This window comes from Pelophylax lessonae (genome assembly GCF_965119305.1).
Source record: "Pelophylax lessonae genome assembly, chromosome: 4".
In the NCBI taxonomy this organism is placed as follows: Eukaryota; Metazoa; Chordata; class Amphibia; order Anura; family Ranidae; genus Pelophylax; species Pelophylax lessonae.
The window spans coordinates 16,360,315-16,383,285 of record NC_138771.1 but is presented as its reverse complement, the minus strand read 5'-3'; the positions used below and the strand labels follow the sequence as shown (position 1 = coordinate 16,383,285).

At 41.5% G+C, this 22,971-nt stretch overlaps 1 protein-coding gene across 1 annotated transcript in view; it reads left to right on the top strand.

Annotated features, from left to right (window-relative positions):
- IQCH (IQ motif containing H) overlaps positions 1–22,971 on the top strand; it is a gene marked incomplete at its 5' end in the record, with an annotated part of 256,557 nt that overhangs the window by 101,494 nt on the left and 132,092 nt on the right. Inside the window, 2 exon segments of the mRNA XM_082253044.1 lie at positions 2,503–2,586; positions 20,084–20,259. Of these exon segments, the coding sequence (XP_082109170.1) occupies positions 2,503–2,586; positions 20,084–20,259 (260 nt within the window).

Genomic DNA, 22,971 nt, shown 5'->3' with positions numbered 1-22,971 from the left:
TTGAACATAAGGCATGGCTGACCCAACGCTGCTTGGGAAATCTACAAATTCACAGAGATCTTTACTGCCCTTGGTGGCAATCCTATGCCATGCTTGTATTTAGCAATAATCCATGAAGGAGGCCTCATCCATATAGTGAGTTCCCTTAACTGCTGCCCCTGTAACTGAAAAACACTAAAAACAAAAATAATACATATAAAGCAGGCACTGTTAAGTGATTAGTAATGTAGATATAATGGAAAATAACATGCAAATGTGCCAATAGTGTAAATACAACAATACACTATTGCTATATAACCATTAGAAATTAATAAATGTGAAGCATTTATTTTATTTTTAATTTATTCCAAAGTGGAATAAATTAGTGCTCAATAAATGCTGTCACCCACACTGCGCCTTCTTATTTGATTCAAGTGCTCCACCTCGTGATAAGACTCAAAAATCTGCTCACCAGAAGCCCTAGGTCCGACCCAGGGACCATACAGCCTTATCAACAATCAGGACACTTGGATGGGTCTGCACCTCCCTAATCCCTCTCTGAGAAGGTGTTCTATCCAGTTGAGGTCAGGACTCTGTGCAGGCCAGTCAAGTTTCTCCACCCCAAACTCGCTCATCCATGTCTTTATGGACCTTGCTTTGTGCACAGTCATGTTGGAACAGGAAAGGGCCATCTCCAAACTGTTCCTAAAAAGTTGGGAGCATGAAATTGTCCAAAATGTCTTGGTGTTGTGGAAATTTAATTGTGGACATTTCTTTAGTTAAAAAGTCATAATGTCTCCCAGTGTCGGTTTTACCGATAATCGCTATTCACAGTGATTATCGGTTTAACTGTCATTGCAGGAAAGACTTGTTAGTGAAAACCTTCCATTGGATGAGATGGCACAATACTAGTAGCAAAGAGAGTCCATCGCACAGATCTATATCCGCAATTCGGGGCCCCGTATTGCTGAGTTATGTTTGTGATATGGAAATTCTTATCATTTTACCAAGATTAATGGATGCCATCTTTTAGTCATATTCGGATCCGTGTGACTGAAACACTGCTGCTATTGTCTTATGCAGATAAAGCCTCATCAACTGCTACAAATAGAATGGTCACTATCAAATTTGGTTTATATATGAATCATGTATGATTGGACCCACTAACAGGTATGAGTCTATGTTTATGGATTGACATGAATAAACGATGAGAAGCCATGTGCTACAGTTGGGATTCCCTTTGTTCGGCCGTGTCCATTCATGGGCATCCACTCTACAGTTCCTATTGTACTTTTTGAATGTATACATGTTCTGTGATTGGTGGTCTTGAAGCCACTCCCTGTAACCCCCTTTTGTTAAATAAACCTACTGTGTCTTTGAGGAGTCAGTCACTTGTCTGCTCGTTTTCTTTGCTGCCGAGCGCTCGGATAACCTTATACAAAAGAGCTGTACATTGTACTTTTCAGTACAAGGGTTTAATGGTGTTTGGTGCGTATTAATTTTTAGTGCACTGAGCGGGTTTCTATGCTCCAAGCCCTATTCATTTCCACGACATTGGTATGCTGACGCCTTAAGAGTTTCCTTCACTGGAGCTAAGGAGCCAAGCCCAACTACACCCCACACCAAAATCCTCCCTCCACCAAATGATTTGTCCAACATCAGTGCCTGACCTCACAAATGCGCTTCTGAAAGAATGGTCAACAGGGATGAGCTTGGACGTGTTCGAGTTTGTACGTGCCTGATCCCGCCAGGAAGCCGACACTGCACTCCGCTAATCACAGGCAGTGAGACATTTCCCGATCTGCAACTGCAGAGATTGGGAAATGTCTCACTGCCTGTGATTAGCGGACTGCAGTGTCGACTCTGTAGCAGGATCGGGCACGTACAAACTCAAACACGCCCAAGCTCATCTCTAATGGTCAAGCATTCCCGGCATAGACACGTTCCTAAACCTTGTGGACAACCTTCCCAGAAGAGCAACTACACAGATCGCTAAATGTCTCGCTGCCTGTGATTAGTGGAGTGCAGTGTCGACTCTGTAGCGGGATCGGGCACGTACGAACTCGAACACACCCGACCTTATCTCTAATGGTCAAGAATTCCTGGCATAGACACGTTCCTAAACCTTGTGGACAACCTTCCCAGAAGAGCACTGGAACTAAGGGGCCAAGCCCAACCCCTGAAAAACAACCCCATACCATAATCCCCCTCCACCAAATGATTTGGACCAGTGCACAAAACAAGAATGCAAGAGTAGAAGAATGGTCAAACATTCCCATAGACACACTCCTAAACCTTGTGGACAGCCTTCCCAGAGGAGTTGAAGCTGTTATAGCTGCAAAGGGTGGGCCAACTCTGAACCCTACGGACTAAGACTGGAATGCCATTAAAGTTCATGTGCGTGTAAAGGCAGGCGTCCCAATACTTTTGGTAATTTAGTGTATATATAGTATAGTAACATAAAATTACCCTCAATCCTCTCCATGTACTTTATGATCAGTAATGTGTTTTTATTGAACGCAGGATACACAGAAAAGCAGAGGGCTCAGGCCACCGACCTCCACCTTGAGCAGAACCTCCAGATGGGACGTCTGGGTGACATTGCAGGTGGGTTACAAGTCTCTGGGTCAAGTTCAGGGGGGGAATTTCCTGAGTACAGTGTGAAATATAAGTACAACACAGTTATTTGTTTTACTTTAAATGAGAAATGGTGTGTGAAATAGTTTGCTGTGGGCAATTATATGGAGCAATAGAAATAATTACAGGGAGCGGTTACATAAAGCAATGAGGAGATAGAGATATGGATTGTGTATAGAGCACTAGAAGGAGTCGGAGCGAGAAGTTATTGTAATTGAACGATATGAAGAGTTGTAGACGGTTATGGGCCTATAGAACAAACCGAGTGATTACCGGAGATTGCTTTTTGGATAATAAGCAGGGCTGAATTGATGTATAGAGCTTTCTATGAATAATTATCAGAGCAGAAAAATATAGACTTGTGTGGGGAAAGAGGTATCCATCATACAGGAGGGACTATGGATAATAAAGAGGAACTAGGACATATAAGGGATGATTTACTAAAGGCAACTAGACTGTGCACTTTGCACACAGCAAGTACAGTTGCTCCAGGGCTTAGTAAATGGGGCAAAGCTTTATTTTGCAAAGAATACCCAATCACATGCAAGGAAAATACAAAAAACAGCATTTCTGTGTAGCACCCTCCTAGGTATGTGCTAGATTGGTAAAAGCTTAGCAGCTTCATCTGGGGAGCCTGATCAGTAGTTTTGCCTGTTGCATGTGTCCATGTGCAGTGCTGTATCTTGGCCTAGGCCAACAAGGCCCAGGCCTAGGGCAGCACTTTGCAGGGGGGCAAAAAAAAAAAGCTGATCGGACTGCACTGATATGCTGCCCTGATATGTTGCACTGATGGGCACTAATAGACTGCACTGATGGCCACAGATGAGGCAGGACTGATGAGCTACACTGATAGGGCTGCACTGATGGGCACTGATATGATGCACTGATAGGCTGCACTAATGGGCACTGAGAGGCTGCACCAGTGGCCACTGATGGGGCTGTACTGATGGCCACTGATGAGGCTTCACTGATGGTCAGTAATGAGGCTGCACTGATGAGCACTGATAAGGCTGCACTTATGGATACTGATGAAGCTGAACTTCTGGGAACTGATGGGGCTGCACTGATGAGGCCGCACTAATGAGGCTGCACTGATGGTCAGTAATGAGGCTGCACTGATGAGCACTGATAAGGCTGCACTGATGGGTACTGATGAAGCTGAACTTCTGGGAACTGGTGAGGCTGCACTGATGGTCAGTAATGAGGCTGCACTGATGGATACTGATGAAGCTGAACTTCTGGGAACTGATAAGGCTGCACTGATGGGTACTGATGAAGCTGAACTTCTGGGAACTGGTGAGGCTGCACTGATGGTCAGTAATGAGGCTGCACTGATAGATACTGATGAAGCTGAACTTCTGTGAACTGATAAGGCTGCACTGATGGGTACTGATGAAGCTGAACTTCTGGGAACTGATAAGGCTGCACTGATGGGCACTTATTTACTGTGGTTGTGGTCTGTGGTTTGCAGATGACACAGCGGGTCATAAATAAGATGGTGTGACCTTTACAGGAAGGGGTGGGTCATATTTAAATTAGGGGTGCCCAAGTTTAGTCAGGCCTAGGGCAGCAAAAAACCTAAATACACCACTGTCCATGTGTCACTTGGTCTGAGGAAGTGTCCCCACTGTATCCAATAGGGGAGCCTGTTGGACAGTGGAGGAAACCCAGTCAGTGACACACAGGCTTTTGTGACAGTCCCAGTGGGAGGGCACAACCACAGTGCATACTGGGATAGGTCATAAAAGCCAAGGGCACATGTGACAGGGCATCTTTGGGCGGGAATCCAGGTCCCAGGAGGAGGGTGACGGCTGGTCTCCTTTCCTGTCTGTGTGGAAAGCGGCCACAGGCCTAGTGGACCAGAAGTGCGGTGCTGAGCTGTGTGGTCCAGAGGAAACTGATGGTGGAGCAATCCTCTGAAAACAGTGTCCGTGAGTACCAGGGAGCTTGCCAGGGGTCTGCCCAGGAAGGGAGTCAGTGGATGGGAATCAGCCCACACAGCAAGTAAGAAAGGGAGTGCCAAGTTAGACCCTGAAGAGAAAACTAAAGTACCGTTGGGGTTATTGTTCTGATACTCTAGTATAGCCTTATTTTATTTACATATATATAATTTAAGTGTGTTATGCCAACATCCCTTGTTTTATAGTCTCAAAAACATTTGGGATCTTGCTATTGCCCAAGAGAGGGAGAAAAAGAGAGGTACCCCATGTACATTGATCTCTATTTCTGCACAAAAAACACAAATGTAAGCAACTTTTTACTCAATAAAACATTGAATACAAAATGCTAACAAAAACTATGTACACTTAATAAGTACTATCAATGTAATTATAGATATGGTAAATCCTAGATAAAGGCTCGAGCCGAAACGCGTTGGATTTTAGAATGCCCTCTGTACATCTAGGAATGCATGGATGACAGAGAAAGAATTTCTAAAGTCACCATTATCACAACTGTCACATTTTCCTACTTTCTTTCACCTATCCACCTATGGGCTCCTAGCCCAAACTGAGCACTACCTCAAGCAAATTATTTGTAAATAATAAATATATTTTATTTAAAATCGCATAAACCTAAAAGCGCCTTCATAAATGTTTAAAAATTGCCTAAAAAGTCCCACCTTTTCGCCTAGTTTGAGGAACCAAACGTTTTTGAAACTAAAGTACCGTTCACTTTTTAAATCTTCACCTCAGTGGGGGCGTGGCTTGGACAGTAATGGTGTAGGACGCACATGGTGTAAATCTTCACCTCAGTGGGGGCGTGGCCTGGACGGCAATAGTGTAGGACGCACATGGTATAAATCTTCACCTCAGTGGGGGCGTGGCCTGGACAGTAATGGTGTAGGACGCACATGGTGTAAATCTTCACCTCAGTGGGGGCGTGGCCTGGACAGTAATGGTGTAGGACGCACATGGTGTAAATCTTCACCTCAGTGGGGGCGTGGCCTGGACGGCAATGGTGTAGGACGCACATGGTGTAAATCTTCACCTCAGTGGGGGCGTGGCCTGGACGGTAATGGTGTAGGACGCACATGGTGTAAATCTTCACCTCAGTGGGGGCGTGGCCTGGACAGTAATGGTGTAGGACGCACATGGTGTAAATCTTCACCTCAGTGGGGGCGTGGCCTGGACGGTAATGGTGTAGGACGCACATGGTGTAAATCTTCACCTCAGTGGGGGCGTGGCCTGGACTGTAATGGTGTAGGACGCACATGGTGTAAATCTTCACCTCAGTGGGGGCGTGGCCTGGACAGTAATGGTGTAGGACGCACATGGTGTAAATCTTCACCTCAGTGGGGGTGTGGCCTGGACGGCAATGGTGTAAATCTTCACCTCAGTGGCAAAGAAATTGTGCATAGTTACTAAGTTGGAGTATCCCACTCATCCCTTCTCCCATCCCAGTTCCAAATAAAATACAAAAAAAAAAATCCCCTGGACTGTTCATTGACTGAGCCGAGGGCCTGTGGTTCCTTTATTGGTCCAAGGTACCCCCAATAATCTCTCTCCAAATTTGATATGTTAGGGATGTGGCTGATATGTGCTCTATCTAGTGAGCCAACAAACGCTCACCTTTTTTCCCACTGGCAGGGAAGGGGTTAACCCAGGGGCGAGCAAAGGGTTAAGTGTATGCCTAGGGGGTGTTTTCTAACTGTCGGGGGGATAGGCTTGTGAAATCAACACAGAGACCTGTGTCCCTAAATAGGAGACCTGTGTCCCTAAATAGGAGACCTGTGTTCCTAAATAGGAGAAACACAGAGGCTCTGTGTTGATAGCTGAGAGATGTATAATGAAGAGAGATAACACCGCTCAGGCTGGTCAAAAATGAGCAAAGTGCGAACCAATACTGGGCCAGCAGATAAAGTACCCTGGGGGAGGTAGCTGCATGTATGACAGGAAAATCCAAGGACTCCTGGGGTGACCAATCGGCTGAATGGAACAAGAGGAGATGCTGAAGCCGCATGTGTGCGGGAAGAGGTCTCACATGCCGGTGAAGGATCCTGTGCTGGAGTAGGGTCCTGTAGGTGCCAGATGTGGCCGCCCAGGTTAACCTGATGGATGGACCGCCAGATGCAAGGAGAGTGCAGTGTAGCCCACTATAGGGGCCACGCACGTCGCCCGGAAATGACATCACGGGTTTGGCGGAACTGGAAGCCTGTGTTGGCGATGTAAGGGCAGCAAAGGAGCGAAGGAGTGTAACGTTGGGCTGACCTCGGTGTGGATGGGAGAATATGGGAAAGCCAGCTGTAGGACAACTACATGTTTCGGGGGCCAGGCCCCTTCTTTAGGTCGAAAACCAGGATTCCTTGATCGTGCAACCATGAACAGGCGGATCCCCAGTAAGCATACCATTGAAATATCATCTGATTGTTTTATATATTTAGTGTTTAATAAACTAATAATAATAATTGTTTTAAAAGATAAATCACTAAGCAGGGGGAGTAACTACAGGGGTTGCAGGGGTTGCAATTGCAACCGGGCCCCATGCTCCAGGGGGCCTGTGGGGCTCCTCTGTACACCTGGATAGGAGGGGCGGCGGGGGCAGCATGTAGAGAAATCACTGTCCTCCTTTTTCCTCCTGTAGCTGCAGGAGGAAAATGGAGGAGATCGGTTCCTCTGTATGCTGCCCCCGCCGCTCCTCCTATCCAGTCCACTTGTGTTCTGCTGTCTCTGGGCCCCTGTGTGCTCCCCTGGTCCCCCCCCCCCAACTGTGCTGCCCCCCCCCCCCCACTGTGCTCCCTCCCCTCTCCTGCCGGCTGCTGCAGGGGATGTGTCACAATAGAGAACCAGGAAGGGATCAGTAAATATGTAATTTACCAGCTCCTTCCTTTTCTGAATGGACAGAGTCATAGTCAGTCACATTGTAAAAAAATAAAATAAAATGATAAAAAATAATACAATTAAAATACCAAAAAATAAAAACTACTGACACCAGTGGGTGAACTTCCAGGATCGCAAAGGTCACACTTGTCACCAGGCCCTGGCATTCCACCACCGTGGGGAGTCCCCAAGATGGCAGGAAGGGGGCCCACTGCAGAACTTGTGAAAGGGTCCCGCTGCAGGACTGTAATAAAGGGCCCCGCAATGAGAGTAAAGGGCCCCGGGATCAGTGGGAAGAGCCCAAGGCTTGAAGGGAAGGGCCCCAGCCAGGGGTCCGGGGGGGCCCTTCATGGTTTCTTGCACCGGGGCCCTGAAGGTTCCAGTTACGCCTCTGGCACTAAGCAAACTGTGCAGCTTTTAATAAAGTTGGATAATACCCAGCTATAGGTGTAGGCCATTCATGTTCCTCCACAAGCTTGGGCAAAGGTGGCATCTGCTTGTTGCTAGGACGTTACTAAGGCACTCCTAGCTGTTACTACTCACCCTCATCATCAAAGGAGCTCTCACCAACATGTGTTGTCCAATATCTCTTCCGTTTCAGTATTGCTGAGTTCAGAGCTACTGCAACAGGGGAGAGAGAGTGCATGTCAAGGGGTTTGAACTTGGGGGGGGGGGGGGGGGGGTCTGAATCTCTAATGAGCTTTTTACTACTATCACCAAGCAGGTGACAAGGAGGCATCCCCTTAGACATGAAGAGAAGCCCTTTTGTCTCTTGTATAGTAAGTGCTGTTGCACAGTCCCCTTATCATGTTGCATGAGATGAATGGAAGAAAAAATATCCTGCATCGGCCACTTTATTAGGTACTCCTTGCTAGTAGCGGGTTGGACCCCCTTTTGCCTTCATTCTTCGTGGCATAGATACAACAAGGTGTTGGAAACATTCCTCAGAGATTTTCCTCCATAGTGACATGATAACATCACGCAGTTGCTGCAGATTTGTCGGCTGCACATCCATGATGGGAATCTCCCATTCCACCACATCCCAAAGGCGCTCTATTGGATGAGATGTGGTGAGTGTGGAGGCCATTGGAGGACAGTGACCTCATTGTCATGGTGAAGAAACCAGTGGTGAGATGATTGGAGCTTTGTGACATGGTGCATTATCCTGCTGGAAGGAGCCATCAGAAGATGGGGACACTATAGTCATAAAGGGATGGACATGGTCAGCAACAATACTCAGGTAGGGGGTGGGGTTTAATCCATGCTCAATGGGTACTAAGGGGTCCAAAGTGTGCCAAGATAATACCCCCAACACCATTACTCCACCACCACCAGCCTGAACCATTACCCCCCCCCCCTCCCCGACACCATTACACTACCAGCCTGAACCGTTACCCCCCCCCCCCCCCCACACCACCAGCCTGAACCATTACCCCCCTCTTCCCCCACACCATTACACCACCACCACCAGCCTGAACCATTACCCCCCCCCCACACCATTACACCACAAGCCTGAGCCATTACCCCCCCCCCCATGCCTGAGCCATTACCCCCCCCCCCACACCATTACACCACAAGCCTGAGCCATTACCCCCCCCCCATACCATTACACCACAAGCCTGAGCCATTACCCCCCCCCCCCCATACCATTACACCACCAGCCTGAACCATTACCCCCCCCTCCCCCCCACACCATTATACCACCAGCCTGAACCATTACCCCCCCCCTCCCCCACACCATTACACCACCACACCACCAGCCTGAACCATTACACCCCCCACTCCATTACACCACCACCTGCCTGAACCGGATGGATGGATGGATGGATGGATCCATGCGCCAAATTCTGACCCTCCCATCTGAATGTCGCAGCTGAAATCCAGACTCATCAGACCAGGCAACGTTTTTCCAATCTTCTATTGTCCAGTTTTGATAATCCTGTGCCAATTGTAGCCTCAGTTTCCTGTTCTTAGCTGACAGGAGTGGCACCCGGTGTGGGCTTCTGCTGCTGTAGCCCACCTGCTTCAAGGTTGCATGTGTTGTGCGTTCAGAGATGGTATTCTGCATACCTTGGGTGTAACGAGTGGTTATTTGAGTTACTGTTACCTTTCTATCATCTGGAACCAGTCTTCCCATTCTCCTCTGACATCAACAAGGCATTTTCCTCCACACAACTGCCGCTCACTGGATATTTTCTCTTTTTCCCATCATTCTCTGTAAACCCGAGAGACATGGATGTGTGTGAAAATACCAGAAATACTCAGACCGACCCGTCTGCCACCAACAACCACGCCACGTTCAAAGTCACTTAACCACTTGCTGCCTGCCCACTGTCAGATGGCAGAGCGGTGAGGCTTTCATTCTGGGACGCTCTCACATGATCGCAGCCGTGTCGTGTTCCTAGGACACAGCGCAACCCTGATCTTGGTAAAGAGCCAATGACGCGGCTCTTTACCAAGTAATATATAGAGCTGTCTCAGGCTGTGATTGGACCTTTACGGGTCCAATCACAGCCTGTCACATGTAAATGCCGAAGTGCCATTTATCAGCGCTCCTCCTCGCATCACACTGTCAGAGTGTGTGGTGAGGAGAGCTGATCATCAGTGCCCTGACTAGAGTAAAGGAAGAGCAGTGCCCATCAGTGACACCAATCAGTGCCCATCAGTGACCCCAATCAATGCCCATCAGTGACACCAATCAGTGACCCCAATCAGTGCCCATCAGTGACACCAATCAGTGACCCCAATCAGTGCCCATCAGTGACACCAATCAGTGACCCCAATCAGTGCCCATCAGTGACACCAATCAGTGACCCCAATCAGTGCCCAACAGTGACACCAATCAGTGACCCCAATCAGTGCCCATCAGTGACACCAATCAGTGACCCCAATCAGTGCCCATCAGTGACACCAATCAGTGACCCCAATCAGTGCCCATCAGTGACACCAATCAGTGACCCCAATCAGTGCCCATCAGTGACACCAATCAGTGCCCATCAGTGACACAAATCAATGCCCATCAGTGACACCAATCAGTGACCCCAATCAGTGCCCATCAGTGACACCAATCAATGACCCCAATCAGTACCCATCAGTGACACTAATCAGTGCCCATCAGTGACACAAATCAATGCCCATCAGTGACACCAATCAGTGACCCCAATCAGTGCCCTTTCAGTGACCCCAATCAATGCCCATTAGTGATGCCAGTCAGTGCCTGCTCATCTGTGCTGCCCATCAGTGCTGTCCATCATTGCCCATCAGTGCCACCCGTCAGTGCGCCCATCAGGGCCACCCGTCAGTGCCCATCAGTGCGCCCATCAGTGCCACCCGTCAGTGCCGCCCATCAGTTGCACCTATCAGTGCTCAGTGCGGCATATTAGTGCCTCCTCATCAGTGCCACCTCATCAATGCCCATCAGTGCCGTCTCATCAGCGCACATCAGTGAAGGAGATAAATTACTTATTTACAAAATGTACTGACAGAAACTAAGAAAAACTTTTTTTTTTTTTCAAAATGTTTTCTGTTTTTTTTTTTTTAGTAAAAAATAAAAAACCCAACAGTAAAAAAATACCACCAAAAGAAAGCTCAATTGGTGTAAAAAAAATGATAGAAATGTAATGTGGGTACAGAATTGCATGACCGCGCAATTGTCATTCAAAGTGTGACAGCGATGAAAGCTGAAAATTGGCCGGGGGGGGGGGGGGTAAAAGTGCCCGGTATCGAAGTGGTAAATCCTCTTTCTTCCTCATTCTGATTTAGGGGCCTTGCATCGTAGCAGGCAATACATCCAGGCCTCAGTAAAAACCTCAGGAGAAGCAGACATGCGCTGCAGCTATCACAAGGGTTGTGTCAGTGAAGGCAGACTCAGGCAGGGCAGCCATCAGAAATTTTGGGGCCCCTTACCCACTTTTAGGCCTAGGCCCCTCAGGGCCTGTCCAATGGGCTGAATATATGGGTCTGTCTCTTTTCTGGATTGGGATGTCTCTTTGCTGAATATATGGGTCTGTCTCTTTGTTGGATTGGGATGTCTCTTTGCTGAATATATGGGTCTGTCTCTTTGTTGGATTGGGATGTCTCTTTGCTGAATATATAGGGCCGTCTCTTTGCTGGTTTGGGCCATCTCTTTGCCAATTCAATGGGGATGTCTCTTTGATGGATTGGATTAATTTTCATATATTATGTTTCAAGAGTGTTAAAATAAAAGTGGGTGCACTGAAGGACTGAGTGGGATGGCCAGTGGGCGGATTCAGTGGGCAACGTCGGTTCGCGCAGGAGGGGCTGCCTGCCGCAGTATAACTGCGGTGGGCGGTCCGCAAGCGGTTAAGGACTACATATTCCATGATACTTTGATGGCTGCAAGCAGTGATCCCTGTACTGACTCCGCCTCCTGAAACTCCTCCTCCTCTCAGAAGGCGGGTTCTGTGAAATGTGTGACCCAGCAGTGCCTGCTCATAGAGCATAGTGACTACGGGTCACAGAATTCAGGGAAGTAGATGTGTGGGGTCTTCACAGAGTAAGTTTACAAACTTCAATATCATTCAGATAGATTATTAGGAGGAGGTGAGGAATAATTGGAACACAATGTGGAAATGAAGATAGGATTTTACATTGTGACTATAGACATGCTTTAACTAGGAGGTTATTCAGAAATATGCATTTTCTACTGTTCAGCAAAAAAAATAATTATCAGGATGTGTTTTCTAAAAAGTGCAAAACATTCCCATTTTTAGCCTGCCTAGTTTTATGGATTAAATCCCCGGAGTTTCATTTATGACAAACTGATGTGCATGCCAAAGTACTGAGAAGTACAAAATAATCAGTGAAAGATGGTTGGTTAGTATTAGCAACTCCACTTTCCTCTAGTATTATATTAATGTAGATTTGACCCTGTAGTTTTATTAGTATTTTATATTTTCTTTTATTTTATTAGTATTTTAGGTTTTATGTTTATTATTTCATTTTTTTATTACTAGTATTTTTTTTAATTATTTAGTATTATGTTAATATTTTATATATATTTATTATATTTTATTTGTTGTGTAGTAATATAGCTCTGATCCTTTAGTGTTTTTATTATTTTGTTTTATATTTTATTTTATTTTATTAGTATTTTAGATTTATGTTTCATTTTTTTATTACTAGTATTGTTTTTTTTATTTAGTATTATGTAAGTATTTTATCTATATTTATTATATTTTATTTGTTGTGTAATAATGTAGCTCTTATCTTGTAGTTTTATTAGTATTTTATTTTGTATTTTATTTTATTATATTAGTATTTTAGTTTTATGTTTATTATTTCATTTTTTTATTACTAGTATTTTTTTAAATTATTTAGTATTATGTTAATATTTTATATATATTTATTATATTTTATTTGTTGTGTAATAATGTAGCTCTTATCTTGTAGTTTTATTAGTATTTTATTTTATATTTTATTTTATTAGTATTTTAGATTGCATGTTTATTATTTCATTTTTTATTACTAGTATTTTTTTCAAATTATTTAGTATTATGTTAATATTTTATATATATTTATTATATTTTATTTGTTGTGTAGTAATATAGCTCTGATCCTTTAGTGTTTTTATTATTTTGTTTTATATTTTATTAGTATTTTAGATTTATGTTTCATTTTTTTATTACTAGTATTTTTTTTTTAATTATTTAGTATTTAGTATGTTAATATTTTATATATATATATATATATATATATATATATATATTATATTTTATTTATGGTCTAATAATGTAGCTCTGATCCTGTAGTTTTATTAGTATTTTATTTTATATTTTATTTTATTAGTATTTTAGATTTATGTTTTTTATTACTAGTATTTTTTTATTATTTAGTATTATGTTAGTATTTTATATATATTTATTATATTTTATTTATGGTCTAATAATGTAGCTCTGATCCTGTAGTTTTATTAGTATTTTATTTTATATTTTATTTTATTAGTATTTTAGATTTTATATTTATTATTTCATTTTTTTATTACTAGTATTGTTTTTTTATTATTTAGAATTATGGTAATATTTTATATATAATTATTATATTTTATTTGTTGTGTAATAATATAGCTCTAATCCTTTATTTCTTTTTAGTATTTTTTTAATATTTTATTTTATTAGTATTTTAGATTTTATGTTTGTTTTTTAATTTTTTTATTACTATTTTTTTTTTAATTATTTAGTATTATGTTAGTATTTTATATATATTTATTATATTTTATTTGTTGTGTAATAATGTAGCTCTGATCTTGTAGTTTTATATTTTTTATTTTATTTTATCAGCATTTTGATTTATTTTTTTATTTTGTATTATATTAGTATTTTATGTTATAATGTACAGTGCATTGCGAAAGTATTCGGCCCCCTTGAACTTTGCGACCTTTTGCCACATTTCAGGCTTCAAACATAAAGATATAAAACTGTAATTTTTTGTGAAGAATCAACAAGTGGGACACAATCATGAAGTGGAACGAAATTTATTGGATATTTCAAACTTTTTTAACAAATAAAAAACTGAAAAATTGGGTGTGCAAAATTATTCAGCCCCCTTAAGTTAATACTTTGTAGCGCCACCTTTTGCTGCGATTACAGCTGTAAGTCGCTTGGGGTATGTCTCTATCAGTTTTGCACATCGAGAGACTGAAATTTTTGCCCAGTCCTCCTGGCAAAACAGCTCGAGCTCAGTGAGGTTGGATGGAGAGTGTTTGTGAACAGCAGTTTTCAGTTCTTTCCACAGATTCTCGATTGGATTCAGGTCTGGACTTTGACTTGGCCATTCTAACACCTATATATGTTTATTTGTGAACCATTCCATTGTAGATTTTGCTTTATGTTTTGGATCATTGTCTTGTTGGAAGACAAATCTCCGTCCCAGTCTCAGGTCTTTTGCAGACTCCATCAGGTTTTCTTCCAGAATGGTCCTGTATTTGGCTCCATCCATCTTCCCATCAATTTTAACCATCTTCCCTGTCCCTGCTGAAGAAAAGCAGGCCCAAACCATGATGCTGCCACCACCATGTTTGACAGTGGGGATGGTGTGTTCAGGGTGATGAGCTGTGTTGCTTTTACGCCAAACATAACTTTTTGCATTGTTGCCAAAAAGTTTGATTTTGGTTTCATCTGACCAGAGCACCTTCTTCCACATGTTTGGTGTCTCCCAGGTGGCTTGTGGCAAACTTTAAACGACACTTTTTATGGATATCTTTAAGAAATGGCTTTCTTCTTGCCACTCTTCCATAAAGGGCAGATTTGTGCAGTATACGACTGATTGTTGTCCGATGGACAGAGTCTCCCACCTCAGCTGTAGATCTCTGCAGTTCATCCAGAGTGATCATGGGCCTCTTGGCTGCATCTCTGATCAGTCTTCTCCTTGTATGAGCTGAAAGTTTAGAGGGACGGCCAGGTCTTCGTAGATTTGCAGTGGTCTGATACTCCTTCCATTTCAATATTATCGCTTGCACAGTGCTCCTTGGGATGTTTAAAGCTTGGGAAATCTTTTTGTATCCAAATCCGACTTTAAACTTCTCCACAACAGTATCTCGGACCTGCCTGGTGTGTTCCTTGTTCTTCATGATGCTCTCTGCGCTTTAAACGGACCTCTGAGACTATCACAGTGCAGGTGCATTTATACGGAGACTTGATTACACACAGGTGGATTCTATTTATCATCATTAGTCATTTAGGTCAACATTGGATCATTCAGAGATCCTCACTGAACTTCTGGAGAGAGTTTGCTGCACTGAAAGTAAAGGGGCTGAATAATTTTGCACGCCCAATTTTTCAGTTTTTTATTTGTTAACAAAGTTTGAAATATCCAATAAATTTCGTTCCACTTCATGATTGTGTCCCACTTGTTGATTCTTCACAATTTTATACCAATCTAAAGGTCGAAAAAGTTCAAGGGGGCCAAATACTTTCGCAATGCACTGTAAATGTAGTATATTAAAGTAATTGTAAACTCTAGGTTTTTTTTTTTTTTTTAAATAACAAACATATCATGCTTACCTCCTCTGTGCCTTTGGTTTTGCACAGAGCAGCCCGGATCCTCCTCTTCTCAGGTCCCTCCTTCCTGCTCCTGGCCCCTCCCTCCTGTTGAGTTTCCAAGCCAAACTGCAGCTCTGTGTGTCCATTCAGACATGGAGCTGCCGTTTGGCCCTGCCCCCTCTCTCTCCTGATTGGCTCACTGACTTTGATTGACTTTGGGAGCCAATGGCGCCACGTCTGTGTCTCAGCCAATCAGGAGGGAGAGTCCCGGACGGCGGAGGAACTCATGAATATCGCTGAACAGAGAAGGGGCTCAGGTAAGTATTAGGGGGGCTGCTACACACAGAAGAATTTTTATCCTAATGCACAGAATTCACCTTCTGCCTTTACAACCCCTCTCACCGCTTGCCAACCAGCCGCCATAGTTTTAATGCGGCAGGTCGGCTCTAGTAAGCGAAATGAGGTACCTGTGTGTCGCTTTGTGTAACTGACAGTGGGGGGGGGGGGGCGCTCACACACAGATTGGTCGAAGGGGGAGCCAATTAGCGGGTCCGGCGGAGGCGATCGCTCCCCGTGGAGACAGAACAGCGATCTGCCTATTTAAACAAGGCAAACCCCTGTTCTATCACAGATGAACAACTGGGATCTTGTGTTCCTGCTATTTAGAAATGCAGATCTCTGTGTTCATCTAGTGAGTCCATCCCCCACACAGGTAGAAAGCACTCCCTGGGGACGCACTTAACCCTTTGATCGCCTCTGATGTTAACCCCTCCCCTGCCAGTGTCATTAGTACAATGACAGTGCATATTTTTAGCACTGATTACTGTAGTAATGTCACTTGTCCCCTCAAAAGTGTCAGTTAAGAGTCCGATCTGTCCGCTGCAATGTCACAATCGGGCAAAAAATCGCTGATCGACGCCATTACCAGTAAAAGAAAAAAATAAATAAAAATGACATAAATCTTTCCCCTAGTTTGTAGATGTAATAACTTTTGTGCAAACCAATCAATATACACTTATTGGGATTGTTTTTACCAACAATATGTGTCAGAATACATATTGGCCTAAAATGATGAAAAATTTTGATTTTTTTAATTTTTTTTTATTGGGAATGTTTTACAGCAGAAACAATATTGTTGTTTTTGTCTTTTGTTTTCAGAATTGTCATTCTTTTTTTGTTTATAGCGCAAAAAAAAAACAAAAAAAAAACATAGAGGTGATCAAATATCACCAAAAGAAAGCTCTATTTGTAGGAAAAAAATGACATCAATTGTATTTTGGTGCAGCGTGTGCAATTGTCAGTTAAAGTAACGCAGTGCCGAATCGCAAAAAATGACCTGGTCATTAAGGGGGTAAATTGTAAAAGGCTAGCGCTGAGGATTAAAATTATTAGAAGAATAAAATAGGGTGAGCTGCTGCTCGGTATAAGGAAGGGATGTGCCTTAAAAAGTGTAAAATATAAAACTACCTGCGCTGCTCCCCGAACCAAATAAGTATATATATATATATATATATATATATGTATAAATAAATATTGTGCTTAAGGTGCTAGTGCTAAACTCAATATGCGTAATACCTATATCAAAATTACCAGTCCATATGTATAACAAACGTGAATAAATAAATAAATATGACACAATAAATGTGAAAAATTACCAGTCCATATGTATAACAAACGTGAATAAATAAATAAATATGACACAATAAATGTGAACGGTTGTCTTCTTCTTGTGCTCAGAAGATTAAAAACAGTGACAGTCTTTGTGCATAAACATAAGTCCAAAGTGCTGCGTGCTCATATATAAAAAGTGCTGGTGCTCTTTGTACACGAGTAGGTGCTCCCCTCTTGGTCCCCTACTCACCAGAAGCCAAATAATAAAGCGCTTTCAAAATATCCTTTGAAGATAAATGCCTTATTGGACCACCAATTCAACAGCTTTGAAGGTATACTGTAGATCACAACATCCAGGTGATGCTCAAAAAAGAAAGAGATGCTGGCATCGTGAAGTATGTAAAAACTTTATTCGATGCACACAATACAGGTTACACTTACAATTTAGCAGAGGTTCACACGCCTGAAAACCATCCCACGGGTCGCCACTCAGAAGGCTGTCCTCACTCCCCGTGTCTCCGTAATCCGGAAGCTGGATCAAAAGCCTTTTGATAACGCTCTGTGCGAGGAGCGAAACGCGTCAAGCTATTCGTCCGAATATATACTACGCCTGACTGCATCCAGCTTCCGGATTACGGAGACACGGGGAGTGAGGACAGCCTTCTGAGTGGCGACCCGTGGGATGGTTTTCAGGCGTGTGAACCTCTGCTAAATTGTAAGTGTAACCTGTATTGTGTGCATCGAATAAAGTTTTTACATACTTCACGATGCCAGCATCTCTTTCTTTTTTGAGCATCACCTGGATGTTGTGATCTACAGTATACCTTCAAAGCTGTTGAATTGGTGGTCCAATAAGGCATTTATCTTCAAAGGATATTTTGAAAGCGCTTTATTATTTGGCTTCTGGTGAGTAGGGGACCAAGAGGGGAGCACCTACTCGTGTACAAAGAGCACCAGCACTTTTTATATATGAGCACGCAGCACTTTGGACTTATGTTTATGCACAAAGACTGTCACTGTTTTTAATCTTCTGAGCACAAGAAGAAGACAACCGTTCACATTTATTGTGTCATATTTATTTATTTATTCACGTTTGTTATACATATGGACTGGTAATTTTTCACATTTATTGTGTCATATTTATTTATTTATTCACGTTTGTTATACATATGGACTGGTAATTTTGATATAGGTATTACGCATATTGAGTTTAGCACTAGCACCTTAAGCACAATATTTATTTATACATATATATATATATATATATATACTTATTTGGTTCGGGGAGCAGCGCAGGTAGTTTTATATTTTACACATTAAGGGGGTAAAACCTTCCATTCCTTAAGTGGTTAATGTAGTGTTCTGATCCTGTAGTTTTTTTTTTTTTTTTGTAGCAGTAGTATTTTGTACTATATTTTAGAATTTTTATTTATTTATTTATCATTGACCTAGCTATTTGTATTTTATATTTTATTTTTATTTATGTTAGTATTATTTATGTATGATTATTTAGTATTTTATATTATATTTTATTTGTAGCATAATAGTGTGGCTCTGGCACTGAAGTTTTATTAGTATTTTATTTCATATTTTATTTTATTAGCATTTTATATTTTTTTTATTATTTATTACTTTATTTTTAAGTATTATAGATTTTTTAAATTAGTATTTATTTATCTATTTATTTACATTTTTTTGTATTTTAAATTTTCTTTTTAATATTATTTACTTTAGTATGTATTAATTATTATTTCGAATATTACATTATATTTTATTTGTAGCATAAAAATGTAGTTCTGACCCTGAAGTGTTATTAGTATTTTATTTTATTAGCATTTAATATAAGTTTTTTTTTATACTTATTTTATTAGAGTGTATGTTATATTTAATATGTAGTATATTAATGCAGTGCAGCTCTGACGCTGTAGTTTTATCAGTATTTCATGCTTTGATTTGTAAGTATTATACATTTTTTAAATTATTATTTATTTATTATTTACATTTTTATGTATTTTTTATATTTTTTATTATTATTTACTTTAGTGTTATTTATTTATTATTATTATTTAGTATTTTATTCGTATTTTATATTCAATTTTATTTATGATTCTAAAGTTTTATTAATATGTTATTTTTTATTTTATTAGCATTTTAGATTCTATTTTTAATCATTTATTACTTTGTATTTTATTAGTGTTTATGTTATATTTTATATGTAGTATAATATGTAGTATAATAAAGCAGCCCTGACCCTGTAGCTTTTGTGTTTTTTTTTGTATTTTATGCTTTATTTTTTAGGTATTATCATTTTTGTTTTAATTATTATTTACATTTTTTTGTATTTTTTTATTATTTACTTTAGTATTATTTATTTATTATTATTTAGTATTTTATTAGTGTTTATGTTATATCCTATTAGTATAATAATATAGATCTGGCTGTAGATATTTTTTAGTATTTTTTGTACTTTACTTTTAAGTAGAATATGTTTACTTATAAATTAATATTTTATTTTTCATTGCTATTTACTTTAGTATTCTTATTTATGTATTATTCTTTTGTATTTAAATAGTATTTTATATTATATTTTATTTGTAGCATATTAATGTGGTTCTGACCCTGAAGTTGTATTAGTATGTTATTTTGTATTTTATTTGATATTAGCACTTTATATTACATTTTTTTTATTATTTTGTATTTTATTAGTGTCTATCTTATATCTTATTAGTATAATAATATAGATCTGACCTTATAGATATTTTTAGGATTTTATTTTGTACTTTAATTTTAAGAATTATATATTTATTTATAAAATAAGTAGTTTTTTTTTTTTTTGTTTTTTTTTTTTCATTGCTAGTAACTTTAGTATTATTATGTATGTATTATTCTTTTATATTTTATTAGTTATATATATATATATATATATATATATATATATATATATATATATTATTCCAGATATATTTTATTTGTAGTATATTACTGTAGATCTGACCTGTAGTTTAGTATATGTAAAATTGTAAAATTGCTGTCCTGCAGACCCCAATGTGGACGTCCTCTATGTGTGTCCTGTGAAGATGGATGAGGAGATGGAACAATACTACCGCAACCTCCTGGGTCTGAGGACGGCGGCGTTGTCCGGGAATCCCCAAGATGCCGCTGAGCTGCCCGAGAGATTTTCCATCATCACCCCTGAGGCTGCGGACACATTTCCTGTAAGTCCTACAGTATGAACCTTCATGCAGACACTTTGCTAAGAGTATTAGGCTGCATTCACATGTCAGCTTATAATCGCGGGCAGAACCGCCGCGGTTCCGCCCGCGATTCGGAGATTTATTGCAAATCGCGGGACGCCTAGCGTTGCCCGTTGATTTGCAATAGCCCCCCAAACGCCGAGCGATGTTGCCGCGATTTACGCCCGCCGAATCGCGGCAACATCGCGCAAACAAAATCGCGGGACGCAATACGCTCCAAAGAAGCTCTTGTACTTTTTTGGAGCGTATTGCGTCCCGCGATTTTGTTTGCGCGATGTTGCCGCGATTCGGCGGGCCTAAATCGCGGCAACATCGCTCGGCGTTTGGGGGGCTATTGCAAATCAATGGGCAACGCTAGGCGTCCAACGATTTGCAATAAATCTCCGAATCGCGGGCGGAACCGCGGCGGTTCTGCCCGCGATTATAAGCTGACATGTGAATGCAGCCTAAGATAACCATCCCCCAGGACACTGTTACAATTCTTAACCCCAGCACTTGCAGTTTACAACTTTCAATGCCGCTGCCTTCCCCTCTGTTGGTGCGGCTTCCTTGAACTTCTGGTCTTCAAAGGACAGAGTTAACAGTGGTTAACAGTTAACAGTGGACAGTGCAGTCTCCAGTCAGTCTGTTGGAAAAGGGAAGAGGAGAAGTTTGGAGATGTGAGGTGGGAAGAGAAGGAGGGAGGAGCAAGGGAGTTTCTTGCCTTCCTGGGCTATAGAAAAAAAAGTGAAAAAACGGCGCTAATGCGAAAATGAAAATCCAAAATAATCCCAACTCGGCTACGTGATATAACCACAGTGCATGAAGGTATAAAGAAAACAGAAGGTACGGGATTTACCACTGGAAAAATGGCGGCACCTGATATGCTACAGGAAAATGGCGCTTGCAAGAACATATATAAGGCTGACTAAATCCCTGTCCAATAGACATAAATAACTGCAGAACCCCAGTTCTGCCAAAGGTGGACTTTTATGGCATTAGCATGAGACCGGAGACTTCATTCTTAGGCATTAGCATGAGACCGGAGACTTCATTCTTAGGCATTAGCATCAGACCGGAGACTTCATTCTTAGGCATTAGTACGAGACCGGAGACTTCATTCTTAGGCATTAGTATGAGACCGGAGACTTCATTCTTAGGCATTAGTACGAGACCGGAGACTTCATTCTTAGGCATTAGTATGAGACCGGAGACTTCATTCTTAGGCATTAGTATGAGACCGGAGACTTCATTCTTAGGCATTAGCATCAGACCGGAGACTTCATTCTTAGGCATTAGCATGAGACCGGAGACTTTACTCTTAGGCATTAGTATGAGACCGGACTCATTCTTAGGCATTAGTATGAGACCGGAGACTTCATTCTTAGGCATTAGCATGAGACCGGAGACTTCATTCTTAGGCATTAGTATGAGACCGGAGACTTCATTCTTAGGCATTAGCATGAGACCGGAGACTTCATTCTTAAGCATTAGCATGAGACCGGAGACTTCATTCTTAGGCATTAGCATGAGACCGGAGACTTCATTCTTAGGCATTAGCATGAGACCGGAGACTTCATTCTTAGGCATTAGCATGAGACCGGAGACTTCATTCTTAGGCATTAGCATGAGACCGGAGACTTCATTCTTAGGCATTTGCATGAGACCGGAGACTTCATTCTTAGGCATTAGCATGAGACCGGAGACTTCATTCTTAGGCATTAGTATGAGACCGGAGACTTCATTCTTAGGCATTAGCATGAGACCGGAGACTTTACTCTTAGGCATTAGTATGAGACCGGACTCATTCTTAGGCATTAGTATGAGACCGGAGACTTCATTCTTAGGCATTAGCATGAGACCGGAGACTTCATTCTTAGGCATTAGCATGAGACCGGAGACTTCATTCTTAGGCATTAGCATGAGACCGGAGACTTCATTCTTAGGCATTAGTATGAGACCGGAGACTTCATTCTTAAGCATTAGCATGAGACCGGAGACTTTACTCTTAGGCATTAGTATGAGACCGGACTCATTCTTAGGCATTAGTATGAGACCGGAGACTTCATTCTTAGGCATTAGCATGAGACCGGAGACTTCATTCTTAGGCATTAGCATGAGACCGGAGACTTCATTCTTAGGCATTAGCATGAGACCGGAGACTTCATTCTTAGGCATTTGCATGAGACCGGAGACTTCATTCTTAGGCATTAGCATGAGACCGGAGACTTCATTCTTAGGCATTAGCATGAGACCGGAGACTTCATTCTTTGGCATTAGTATGAGACCGGAGACTTCACTCTTAGGCATTAGTATGAGACCGGAGACTTCATTCTTAGGCATTAGCATCGGACCGGAGACTTCATTCTTAGGCATTAGCATCAGACCGGAGACTTCATTCTTATAAAAGTATCAAAAGAGTGTTTTATTGGTAAATTTGTATAAAAAAAAAGAGTATACATTCCAGAGTGACATCAAAGACAGAACCAAAAACTAGGACAAATAGAAACATCTGCTAACCAATGAAGCATGGAATAAAATGCTAATACAGTAATTCCCTTTACCCAGGAGGGGGCGGAGAATTTCCACCAATACCAGGGGACACAGATCCTGTACTGGACCTCCTCCACTGACCACAGGGGAGATCGACGCGTTTCGCTGTAAGCGTAGCTTTCTCGAGACCCATTTGTGGGA